Source organism: Macrobrachium rosenbergii, chromosome 2 (genome assembly GCF_040412425.1).
Source record: "Macrobrachium rosenbergii isolate ZJJX-2024 chromosome 2, ASM4041242v1, whole genome shotgun sequence".
Taxonomy (NCBI): domain Eukaryota; kingdom Metazoa; phylum Arthropoda; class Malacostraca; order Decapoda; family Palaemonidae; genus Macrobrachium; species Macrobrachium rosenbergii.
Window position 1 is genome coordinate 22238319 of NC_089742.1, and position 13794 is coordinate 22252112.

The following is a 13794-nucleotide window of genomic DNA, read 5'->3' on the forward strand; positions in this document are numbered from 1 at the left end:
TCTTTCCGGTCGAGAACGAGTTGAGAAGACCTTAAAGTCGAGGTACTTAACCCCATTATCCTTGAAATCTTCTTAAGATGAACAAACAGAAAAAGCCTGTTGACACACGCGCTTTGTCATTTTATTATATGAAAAGGGATATTTTGCAAAGACTGCGCAATTCGACAAAACGATGCGTCAGTTCGTCTCTAACCGATAGCATACTGATGAAAGCTTTGAATTTGTATGGACTACCTCTTGCACTATATGCATAGCCTCTCTCTCTCTCTCTCTCTCTCTCTCTCTCTCTCTCTCTCTATATATATATATATATATATATATATATATATATATATATATATATATATATATATATATATATATATATATATATATATATATATAAACGCAAACTCATTAAAATTCGGTTTTGTGCAGGAGGTGCTACTTCCATACAAAAATGTTCATTTGTATGCACGCAAACCGGTGGTAAGGCTGAAAAAAAGGCAACAAAAGACTATCTGACTCAACTTAAGCAGCCAGCCAGCAACGGAGTAATACTGGAATGATTAAAATGTAATGTTTTACACCGAAAACAAAATCTGGAGCACATAACTTGACTGGTTACGTAAGGCTTCTAGTTGCCCTAAAAGCTGAGAAAGGGCAATGGCTGCGACCTTGGAGAAAAGAACGTTTTAATGAGTAACATTGCCGTCAACGATGAAGACGGTAACAGAATTATAAAGCATCAAGAGAAACCAGCTGTGTGTGTTCCCTAACTAGTATAGCCTATTTATTATGGGTTTCTCTTTTTTAGATGGGGGTAGGGGGTGGGGATGGAGGCCGTTATTTTTAAGCTTTGAAAAGAAAATCACAATGATTTTTAGCAGTTAGATTCATTGCAAATTACCACGATCACCTGACAAAGTAGGTTTCACACCTTGCCATACTAGACAAATTTCTTGGTTGAGTTCAGCTGCAGAACTCGTTGTCAGGAATGTGAGAGTGTTTGTGCCACGGCAATAGACGAAGCCGACTTCTTTGCATCCTCCCGGATGAAGTTTCTCTTGGACCGGCTAAAGGAACGCGTAAATACTTTCCTTTAAGACGTGCAATTGTGTCTGCGATTTGCCTTAATTTTTGTGTAAGTTTTGAAAAGTATTTATTTTAATTTTACTTGAATACCGAGGTGTACGTGTTCGTTCGTCCTTTCCTAGCTCAGTCCGGAATAATATGCAACAAAGGGAAAAGTGGGCAACCAAAGAGAGATGTCCTACCAATCAGGCCAACTTATTGCCTTTTAATGAGGGAAAACGTATCCTGGGAGAGGCTGGGTAGTGTCCCGCAGTTTTGTGGAAGAAGGGGGAAAGTCACTTAGCTAAGAGAGCATTCTAATGACGGTTGATCTCAGAGTATGTAAAAAGGGGTGGGGGGAGGTGGGTCAGGCGTATGTCATATGGCTTCCGTATGGGAAGAAAGACTGTCCTTCAGCTCCGAGGAACAGTTGCTTTTGAAAGATGTTCAGGAGATTCTCTTGAGGGCAGAAAATGAGAACTAAGGAAAGGATAAGTTATTAGTTAATTGTCTTCGACTCGGTCCTGCCATGCATATGAAATGAATCTGTCAAACAGAAGCGTCGAAGGCCCGCTTAGAGATATGGTAAATAAGATGATAAGAATGGTTTACAGGGGCAAAATAGAATACTGCGCATAACTTATTGCAAAGTTTTTTTTTTTTATTTGAAATATATATAATATTCTTGCGGATGCATGATTTTGGTCTGAATATAGGCCGAGGCTGCTGAGATCTCAGTTACCTTCCGTTAAGAAATTAAAGTATCCATCGTACTGAGATCGTTCTTTTTCGCTATTTGATAGCCTCGTGCTCTCTCTTTCATCAAATTATTGTTTTGGTAACAGCATTAGAAAATAAGAAGGAAAAAGTTCAGATTGTTGCCTGGTTTGCTGAAGAACAAATCCTCTAGAACTTTTCGTTTATTGCTAAAGATATGAGTAAGCACAGAACAAAATCAGGACAATATTTGGTCACCACCAGTTTGTTCCATGGTGGTGGGGGGTGGGACAATAGCCTACCTCTCTCCGGCCACTGGGGATGATACTTTACCTGACTTTACATTGTACCAAGTGCCGAGGTTGTCATAGAACTTTCGTTTTTCTTTACAGATTCAACGTATATTAAAGTGACGAATTCGAAAGAATTCATCCAAAGTAAGCCCATCAGATTTTTTTAGATCCTAGAAGAGCTTATGATAGAATTAAGATTCAGTGTGAAGGAAGCTGTGAAAGTACGGCATTAAAGAAACGTTGTTAAGAGTGATTCAAAGTTTCTGTTTTTTAAGTTTACTATTACCGGATTCCCGCTTCCTTTCTTCAATCTCGCTGTACAACCTCTCAAACTATCCGCTGCCTTGGCGTTGAATGGCCGCAAGTGCGCCAAGGCTTGACTTGACGGCCTAAATTTAAGAAAATCAAACTACTATTATGATTGTAATTCATCCAGGCATACCACCAAAATCTGATTATTACACGAGTGGAGCAAAGAGATATGTCAACCACTGGCTTCGGTTTTTAACATCTTCATTTAAACAACACAAATTTCTTATCAATTATTTGCTCTATTTCTGTATCAAGTCTGTCAGCAGTTTTTCGTTCTAGGCGGGGTTACCTGCATTGAAATCACTGAGATATAATAGTAGCCATGGTGCTAAATTTACATTTTGTAATTCAGGTGTACTACAACTCACGTTTGGTTGCGTATCCATATTACCAAAGGTCATACAGCTATTGCCAGGAATATGTGGTGTTATCGTAAAATACTGAAATGCAAGACCTTGGAATACACATGGTATTATCAAGGCCTTAAACTACTGTTCCAAGTTCCCTGACAATTTTCACAGACTGATCCGGTAGTTTTTAATTTGTTTATCGTATTGTCTGGTAGGTTATATTTTGATATCATCTTTTTTAATTCACCTTTATGGATCCTAGTTTGCATTCCATTGGGTAATAATTAGGATTGAAAAAGTGGGAAAGAGTTATCAAATTATGGTGACAAACTGCTTTGCTATTCTTTCTTTATTTTTGAACGAATGGTTTTTCTTTTGTATTGGTACCATGAGTGTTGTATTTTTCGCTACTATACGTTCTTTCAAACACTTGTCTGTTATTTTGGGGGCTTCAATATAAGTCTCTTCATGATTCTGTTTTAGGTGGACTATTTCACGTAAGGAATTTGTCTTGTTTCTTGTTTACCTTTCATTTATGTTTGTCTGTCATCAATAGGTTGCTGATTACACAATAATTATTAGGCTGTTTTTATTGGTATTAAGAAATGCATTTTATTCTTTCATGAAACATTTATGACATCCTCATGGAGGACTTTAGTGACTTTATTAATTGCTGATTGAATATCTTTATGCGAGTCAGATGTACCTCCATCATGTCTCTTTTATTTTCTCCATTGTTTAGATTGCTTTATTAATATTCACAATGCTTCTTCTTTCAGTGTGTTGGTTGGCTAATTTTTTTATGTCATATTTTTGGATGCAACATCACTTTTAGTTACATCATTGCTTATCTTACAGACAATCTTGTTTTCTCTAGTAGGCCTAATATTCTTAGTACGATATTGTTTATAGCCTATAGAATAGGGATTCTATTTATCTTGGCTGGACTTGACACAAAATGGTGATTCAGATCTGCAATGAGCACATTTATTGTTATTATATTTTTGTTGTGTGGCCATATTCACTACAATAATTTAATTCAACAACTCTCAGGTCTCAGTTCTCTATTTTGGCCTTGAGTTTTAATCCAGAGGAAGACTCTCTGTTGTATTTCTTTGCTATTTTTAATCATAATTCTTTTGTTTTTATCGCTTTGATATCATAGACTTTACAGTTTTCTATGTTATCATATCGTCAACGAAAAAATTTTGATAAAATATTATCTATCATTTATCATTGTTGTGGTAGATACAGTTACCCTTCATACTGTTCTTTACAGCATGTTTTGTTATTTTGATTTTAATTGCCAGATCGACTTTCGACTGATTTCTGGCGGTAGTTTTACCTGACCATTTTCATTATCTTATTTGTCTAAATGCCATTTCCTGTTTTGGAATGGAATGGAATATAGAGTTTAGACCGAAGACCAAGCACTGGGACCTATGAGGTCCTTCAGTGCTGGAAAGGAAATTAAGAGTAGGTAGGTTTGAAAGGTGTAACGGGAGAAAAACCTCGAGGTTGCACTGGGGATGGTGAATAGCAAGATGGAGGAAAGATATGAATGGAGGTATAGTAAAAGGAATGAAAGGGGTTGCAGCTAGGGGCCAAAGGGATGCTGCAAAGAACCTTTACTAATGCCTACATTGCACCCCGTGAGGTGCACTGACAGCACTACTCCCTCTACAGGATTTCCTGTTTTGGATATCTGGTTAAAAAAGGTTTTCTAAAGTTTCAATGATGATTTATTTTATCCATTTCCAATGTCAGAAATCTTGACCAGTTTTAATTAAATAAAAGAAAGGATCAAGTGAATCATAGTTGGGTCTTGCCTGAAATTTACTTCTCTTTTTTGGTTTGTGAATCCACAGGGTTTCAATGCGCTCTACGGTGTGTGTCTGTTTGACTGGGACTCTTCATGCTTTTTTCATCAAGATTTGGTGTGTTTAATCTATCCTTTAAACTTGGCTTATTATACTGCAGCCAGGTATTTCTCCATGCTTTCCACAAAGGTACACTTTCTTACGGGCCACCCTATAGTCAAACCAAAATGACTACGAGCATGTAGTACGTTTTTGAGCCTGCCAGTTTTCCGAGATTTGAGTCATCCTTGACCTAGGTTGGGATATTGTGTAGATATGGCAGAAAAGTTGCCACATCTTCCTTAAACCACGTCAGAAGGGTAGACCATTGGGTAAACAGCTTGACACTATTGTTCTGCATTTCTAACACTGAGGACGTTTAATGAGTGAGAGGACTGAAATTTGATGACAAGTAAAGGATGATTTGTAGTAAAAAAAAATTATGGTAAAAGAAGAATTGAAATCATACGTTAAAGTGTTCTGATAACAGGGTAGGATGAGGATGACATAGTTTCTCATCATCTAAATGAATTATATAAATGCTCAATATCTAGTGCAAACTCAGATGAAAATAAATGACACAACGCGATAAAAAAAGATACTGTTATTGGTTTCTCAAGTGTTGGTAGGCAGTAAATTAAGTTGGCCTTGTCCCAGAACGGTCTATTTTTTTCTCGACAGCCCATGGGATGGATAAGTAGGATTTTATGACCAAATTAAGGAAGCCCCTTATTGAGATTATGAATTTAACAAGCAATGAAAGCTGCAATTAAGGGCCTGCACTGTTAATTAGGTAAGCAGCGAAAATAGGGAGGGAAATGGGCAAATTTGAGGTAGATTGGGTCTCAGTTCTGTTTTGGGTTTAAATCTCAATTTTCTGAGAACTTTGCCTACTGTTTTAAATTTTTGCCACAGGACGTGATACTGTACTTTTCTTTTCTGGGGACATCATGGATTTCACTCTTTAGAATAGTCAAAGGCAGCCATGTTGTCCATTATTACTCTCTAGTGCCAAGTGATGTGACAGTTTGGTTACTTTGGCATCTGAAGTTGTAATTACCAGAGCTTACAAAACCTTTCACTGGTGGTTTGTAACTTCATTCAGGATGGACTCCCACCCTACTTGAGATGAAGCAGTGTTGATATTTTTACATAAATAGATCCCCTTGTAGATATATCTAAATATATACTTGACTTTTCATCTTGGAGGTATGCACAAACATTTTCAGTTTTTATTTTATTTCTGTTTTTTGCATGCAACTGTCTTCTGCCACTGAATTGAAAAAATAAAATCACACACCACTGGTTACTACAGAGAAAACGAAGAGTATGTATCTACTGATTTATTACATAGTTGAGAGTTCCTCGTTGGGTGAGTGGGTTCCGTTCTCAGCTAGCACTCTGCTGGCCACGAGTTCGAATCTCCGACCGGCCAATGAACAATAAGAGGAATTTATTTCTGGTGATAGAAATTCATTTCTCGCTATAATGTGGTTCGGATTTCACAATAAGCTGTAGGTCCTGTTGCTAGGTAACCAACTGGTTCTTAGCCACGTAAAATAAATCTAATCCTTAAGGGCCAGCCCTACGAGAGCTGTTAATCAGCTCAGTGGTCTGGTTAAACTAAGGTATAAAAACAAAAATTACATAGTTGAAATCCAGTTTTTAGAGTATTCGTAAATATCTCCAAACTTGCATAAGTAGTGCTATAATACAGTTCTCAGTCTCTTAATCTTTTCTAGGTAATGGTCCCTGTTGCAAAACAATGCATATTTTGGTGCACTGGTGACATTTTGTCTATCAGATATATTGGTCCATTTAGTCTATTCGATAAGTTTTGTCCATTGTGTACATTGTCTGTTATGTACATTTTGTCAAATGAGGTAAGTATTGGAATCTGAAAACTATATATAAACAGTACTACACGTTTGGCAGTATCCACAGATACTAACAAGCAGTGGAGTTTCACTCAACTTCTCACATTAAAACATACTCCCATTTTCTCTATAGTAAACAATGTATCATTCATTTTTTACACTCATGAATTGATGCATGTCAGCAGCAGGCAACTCTTACATTCCTATTTTTGTGTTCCAATTATATTTACTTGTGTAAAATATTTTATTTTACTAGATTCCACTTTCTTGAATAAATTTAAATATAAAACGTTTGACCAAGTCACTAGTTAATTTTTACAGCTAAGGCAGCATGCTGTTCAGTCTCACCCTCCTACATATATAGTCTAAAAGCAATCAAATTCATATTCATTGCTGTACAAAGGTTGTCATTCAAAATCAATCCTGACAAAATAAGATGGAGGAAAAAAAGGATCAGGCAAATGGCTAAAAAAAAAAGGCTAGTTACTTTAGTTACAGCAGCTACATAAATCTGAGCAATGAAATTCAAACTTTGAGAATTGTCCTCTGATGACCCTTATGCACAGCAAGAGTATGGGGGAGAAACCCATATTGGTGGGCCCCAAAGTGAGGGCTGTGACAGCTTCAGACAACTTTTTCCCTTTGAAGTAAATTCATCATTTTCTTCATTATTCTGAAGAATTGTGGAATAGATCTAATTTCAATTTGTACTTATTCCAGCACATATTATTTCTCTTCAAAGCTTGATGTGGTTGAGTTTGGGGAGTTTGTTCTACAGTTTACGATTTTGGAATTCCAGTTACACACACAGGGTACCAAAGACTAAGTCGGTCTAAGACGACACCTTGCACAAATCAATCAGAAGTGTAATTCACTTCAAAAATTATTTTAAAAATGGCAATATTACCAATAATCCTAATGACAGAAATACTCTTGGACTTCTTTTACCTTCATATCTTCTAGTTGTTGCTGTGACTGGGATGGTGTAACCTAATAATTTACAAACTTATCTTTATTTTTTGTATCATGGATACTTATGCTACATTAGTAATGGTTTCTTTTCTTTGACTATGAGGTGCTTTCAAGCAACCTTTAGTTAGATACTTCAGATTTTTTTCTAGTTAATTCTTTCAGTTTAGGAGGTTCCTACGATTTCAAGGTACAGTATTACTTCTTTCTTGCAATACTGTGAGCTCAGTATTATATTGAAAGGGCATTCACTGGACACAAGTCTTTGTCCAATAGTGGCATGCTGTGGTGCACCTGGTCCAATGGTAATCTGGTACTAAGTCTGAAGATGTAAAAGAAAGTCTCCTGTTGACTTCAAAGTAAAATATTTCTCCTGTAATATGTTTTATGACCTTTGCCTTCTTTTCTGAAAAGAAATTCTAAGAACTCTTCCACTCCTTTTGTTATACCAAGATGCATTTTAGAACACTACAAGCAACAATATTTGATGAAGATGTCATAACTCTGAAGTTATCTATCCATTTACCAACTAAAATGGCAATCTAGTTGGCTTCCCATACATTTTACTACTGTAGGAGCAAGAAAAACCAAAAATGAGGAAATATGTCAGTATATTGTCAACTTTTTGCTTCCCATCCCTGAATGGTACTTTATACAGTATAAGGGATTTTGGTCTATTTCCTTCCCCAGGCACCTGAAAGAGATTGGTGTCTTCTGCAGAGGGAGGTTTTCCCAATACAAGAAAAAGACCAGTGCCTCAAGTAATCAGGCATTTTGTTATACTGTATACCATTCTTTCACAAACACTATTCCTGTTAATGGAATTTTTCATACAGGGCTGCACAATTGTTTGCCTTCCATTATCATCAACAATACTAATCAAGAGAACTAAACTGTTACTGGTACATATTAAATAAATTTATGCCACTTGAATATCAATTCATAGAATACTACTCTGAACTCAGGTACATTTCACTGAGGTTAAAGGTATAGTACATCACACTTCAACTATGTATACCTGTATGTACATGTGATAGAAAAACATTTTTTACTAACGAACTCTGTACTTTATAAAATCCATGACTGCGCTACGGTTAGTACACTTGAATATCCAAAATGTTCCATCAAAACCAAACATAAAGTGACACAGCAGATATATTTCACAATTTCCTTACGTGACTCAAGTTAGTTGTGTACAAACTACAGTGCTCAATTATTTAAAAAATATGTTGTGAGAAAGTGTACTAGCACTTAACACTTAGCAAGGCTAAATTTAGGTGGAAACTATAAAAATTAGCAGCTTGTCAAGTTAGATTAGGAAGAAAAAGAGATGTCTACCAGTCACCCACGCAACATTTATCTCAGCTAGTAAATTATGAATTATTGTAAATCGAGACCAGTGAATCACACTTTTAGAATCTCATAGGGGTCACCAGAAAGATTCTGGAAATGCTATATGTCTCAGCCTTATAAATACTGTAGATTAATTAGTGGTTGTATAAGTGTTAACAATAAATTGGATTCAGTCTTGCTAAAACTTTCAAAGCAAATTCTTTAAACAAATGTTATCTGGCAAGGATATAATGTAAAAGGCTTTAGGCTATAAACAAGCTCAAGTTTTAAGTCACTCTACAAAGCCTTATGAAATTAATGCCAGACTAATTCACTGCACTATATCATCTACGCTATTGGCCACTTTGGCTGAAGTCATATATACACACAACAATAAATTACGGCAAAGTGAATAACGGGTTTGATTCAAACCTTTGTTACCACTTAACCAAGAATCCAACTCCCAGCACTGAAGATAAATTTCAATTTAACAAAGGTTAACTTACTCAAAACAAAAAGATGACATATCACTAATCAAGAAAAAGTTAAAAATAAAAGTTTTCTGGACAGAGATTTTTGCAGTCCAGAGACCAAGTATTATTACAGTTGCATATTAATACAGAACATATAAGGCCTCTTTGTAAACATATCAGTGATCTAATTGCATAAGTCTTCTGGTACTAGATTACAGGAAACTCTTTACAAAAAAAGAGAAAACAATAATTTAAGATGGTCCCAAAAGCTCCTAATTTCTAAGAGATAAGCTGAATAAAGAAAAGTTTCTCAAGACATTGTGATTCTATGCAGTGTTCATCCCTGCAGAGAGATTCAAATGGTAAAACGTGGGAATATTACCTTCTGAATAAGGCAATGCAATTCTAGGTATCCGATTATATAATTTCTTAATTCCCATTCTGCTCAAGTTTATTCCTTTACTCTAAAGGATCACATTCACAGGCAAGAGGCAATGATCAAAAGTTCCACACATTCTATCATTCAGAAAATTGTCTATGAATTTATCCAAAATGTTTCACAATCACACAACTTCATTTTTTTTATAAAAGGTATTCAATAAGTTTTTCTACATCACACCATTCTTAACATCATGACATTACTGACCACTAATTCGATACTCTCTTGTATAAATATATATACCCTAAATCTAAAGGTGGATTGACAGATTTTGAGACCTTGTTGTCATTGAAAATGGTCCATTCACCATCCTTCTTTATGTGACACACATAGTGGCCAACAAAAATAGATGTTCCCATGTGACTGATAAATGCAGTAAGTTCATACCTGAAATGAGAAAATTTGAGAAATACTATTAACACAGCAAATTTCTCTGGCAAATTTCAGTACAGGTGTAAGCTCTACTGACAGCATTAAATCTTTTTAATGAAAATGGCTTAGCTGGTTTTGTAAAATTTTTTATCAGTCTAAATACAAATAAAATTCCAAATGTATAATAATTAATAAAATTGTATTGTATCTACCACAGTATGAATACTGTACTTAAGGGCTTCAATATCAAATTACTTTTCCAAACAACCTGAAAAACAAACATCATCAAAGAAAAAACTACACAGACAATTAATTCAATTATAGTCAGTATTTTAAATACTTACTTGGGTGTACCATCTGTATAATTGGGTTTCTGAGGAGGAGGGACAAATGCTCCTGCTTGAGCTGCCAAAAGAGCATCTAGCTCATGCTGGTGGGAAAATATCCAGTCAGCAGCTCTTTCCAAATTATTGCTGGTTTCCTTCAAAGCAAGAGAGGCTTGTTCCTTATTGAAACCCATAGACATCAGCATTCCTAAGCCTTCTTCATTTGGCGTGAAATCACTGCTTCCTGAAATGATGGGTTCATTACTATCAAGCTTAATAAAGGAATTACTTCAGTTATGAAAAATTAATAATCAAGGCAGTATAAATACATGCTGACATACAACAAATCAACAGCAAAGTTTTTTTTAGGAAATATTTTTGCTCATACTTTGTAAAAAAAATGTCATTTACTGAGCTGTCTCACTGAGTTAATTTACAATACAGTTGGCCCTTCAATATTGTGGGATTTACTTGCACAGATTTCACTACATGCTGATGGAAATTTTATTAAAAAAATTTCAGGAAGTTCAGAAAAACAGAACCTGAATTTACTGGTGTAGTGAGAACTGCACAGAATCTACCTAAACAAAGTAACTTGATGGCTGATGCTGGCCCCATGTGAAGCATTGGCTTCAGCCTAACTTCACACTCATCTAGAGTAACTTACAAAGTTCTTTCTTTGTTATTTGTGCAGTCCACATCCTTAGTTTTGGTGAAAAATGCCTCATAAAAGATAAAATAAAAAACTCTTCACAGACTAATGTATGTAAAAGGCCAAAACAAAAATCTGAGAAAAGTTGCCCATGTTGAAAATAGTTGCCAGTTGGCCATGCACATCTGCTTCTCAGCTTCTTGACCAAAAGGCTCCAGATAAAGGAAAAGATCCAAGGATTAGGGTAAGTAGAATCTGCAGTGGTCAACAAAAAATATTCCTCTTCTTCAAAACATTATCAAGAGGTCCAGCATGAGATGAATATATGCCAAAGGAAAGGAACATCACATGAGCTCTGACACTGTTAAGAGAAGAGTGCTGTCACCACTGAGGACCAATTCCTGCCAGCTGGCAGGGCCTTCAATATAGAATCACTCATGTGAGTCACCATGACAATTACCAAATTAAAATGCTGCTCAGCATATCTTCCTAAATCTTTTCATATATTGTCACACCAAGCTCAAGAAATTTAATTTCTCTGAGGTTTCCACAATGCAGGGCATCCCCTTTTCCACTGTATACCATTACTGTACGGCTATTTTTAGCCCTATCTCTTCTATTGTGAGATTTTTGTATTTTACTCTATCACATGTTACTCTAGATGGAACACAGGCCTTTGCATTTTACTGCTTCTAAGGGTCATCTTAACCTATTATATACTCTATTTGTCCCTTTATTATACCAACATCCAACAGTTCATGTTCATTTGTTAATTCCAATCTATTCATCTCTTCATTTTTGCCATCATCACCTGCCTTTAAACTCCTCCTTCTAGCCACATGCATCTCCATTTTACTTAAATTCTGTGATTTTGTTTTACAGACATGGAAAATCTTGAAGCAATTAATCAGCCCAAAACCCACCTGTAGAAATTATTATTATCCTGCTATAATAAAATGATTTTCATTTACACAAATATAGTCTATAATCTACAACATAACTTGAACTATTTACTCACTGTTATCATAAAGAAACTGATGTGTGTTATCTATTCTACCAAGGAGTTAAACATAGGAGTTAAACAGAATAAAAGAAAAAGGACTTTAACAAACCTAAAATGAACAAATACATACCTGTTGACTTGTTCTCCAAAACAAGAGGCTCACCAAAGTCTGGATCTCCCATGTGTTCCATGATCCAGTTCATAGCTGTCTCAGATCCAGTATTTCCAGTGAAATGGACAGCTTTTCTACAAGCCTCCCAGGGGAATCCCATTTCTGTCAACTGCTGCACTACAGCTGTGTCTATTTCTGGTTCTGAAATAAATACAATAAAGTTTTCATTAACAGGTCCCTGAAATGATTCTTATTTTAGCAAGCAAACCACCACCCTTTTGCAAAGTGATGATGATTCTGAACTATTCTCTTCAAAATACAAATAGTTCATAAAAATTTTGATAGAACATCCTGTAATTACCGGGCACATGGCGTTGGCCTAAAAGGTTTGTTGTAATAAAACCTAGATTTTATTACCATTACACATTTATTTTAAGACAAACTACAGGCTAAAACTTTGACATTAACATGAAAAATGTTTAACTGATAGTAACGACCTGAATTCTGAACGTATATGGCCTTGTCACATGGGCTATTTACATGGGTCAAATGGATGTGATCAATCTGAAGATAAGATAAAATTATTAAGTGTGGCAAGTTGGCAACCCTTTTTGTTTGTAACAGAAATGCACAATCCAATTACTAATCTGATCTCTTATTATCCAATTCATTACCCAAAAAAACCTACCATTTACTGAAAATCACTAACAGGAATGGCTACATTTGAACTGGTCATTGTACAGTAACTCCAGATTTTGCTTCTCTATCAGCAGTTTCATGTTCCTTACTGCCAATTTGAACAGGGATCCAGCACATTTCAGTAATTACCACAGCTTCATCTTTTTCATGAAAAGCAAACTTAATTTCAAGTTCAAAAGGACATTTACAACAATGTGGTGGCACAATTTTAATCATCTTAACTATAGACCCTGTTGCATAATGCTCATGTGAATTAGGTAATGAGAACTGATTTTGTTTTATTACACTATACGGCAGAAAATCATGCACGCCTGATGGAGATTTAGAGCCTTCAGCATAAATGGCACAGTAAAACTACAGCAACTTAATGGTTCTTTTGTTTTGAGGTGCTGGAGTATATGCATAATTTTTAAAATAAATAATACAGATGTGTACAAGTTCAGTCCTTGTAAGTACAGTAGTCCATGAAGGAAAAAGATCTAGTACCAGAGGAATTCCAATTCTCCTTTTTACTGTTTCACTGAAAAGACTAGTTCTAACTAGGAATGTTGGAAGATGGTTATTTATGACAAAATTATCAAGTTGAAGTGTTGAGACAGTGGGGTTTATCACTTTCTACTTGTAACAATATATATGGATAAAATTTAGCAGGACCAGTGCAAAACCTCAGTCCTTTATTATGGATAGAGCATAAAATCTTTCAAGTTGAGCCAGATGGTGATCCACATACTACAGGTTTACCCCACCTATTTTAGGCCTGACTTGTGAAAAATCAAAGTTATGGTGGAAATTCTTTACTACCCTCCCAGCATATGAAAAATTTTAGGCACAAACCCTTTCAGTAACATACATACAATTTGAACTTTCTGATCTAGTTATGGCAGGAGGGAAGTGGGGGGGGGGATTAATCATTAAAATGAGCTTCTAATATACAAAATACTATAATAGGATATATA

At 35.6% G+C, this 13794-nt stretch overlaps 1 protein-coding gene across 2 annotated transcripts in view; it reads right to left on the bottom strand.

Annotated features, from left to right (window-relative positions):
• Window positions 1-8024: 8024 nt before the first annotated feature.
• Usp5 (ubiquitin specific protease 5) overlaps window positions 8025-13794 on the bottom strand; it is a 50792-nt gene continuing 45022 nt past the window's right edge. For both annotated transcript variants that reach the window (XM_067113046.1, XM_067113051.1), the window contains exons 13-15: window positions 12158-12340; window positions 10391-10616; window positions 8025-10061 (exon numbers count right to left, since the gene is read on the bottom strand). In XM_067113046.1, the coding sequence (XP_066969147.1) occupies window positions 9884-10061; window positions 10391-10616; window positions 12158-12340 (587 nt within the window). In that variant the 3' untranslated portion in view covers window positions 8025-9883. The remainder of the gene's footprint in view (window positions 10062-10390; window positions 10617-12157; window positions 12341-13794) is intronic.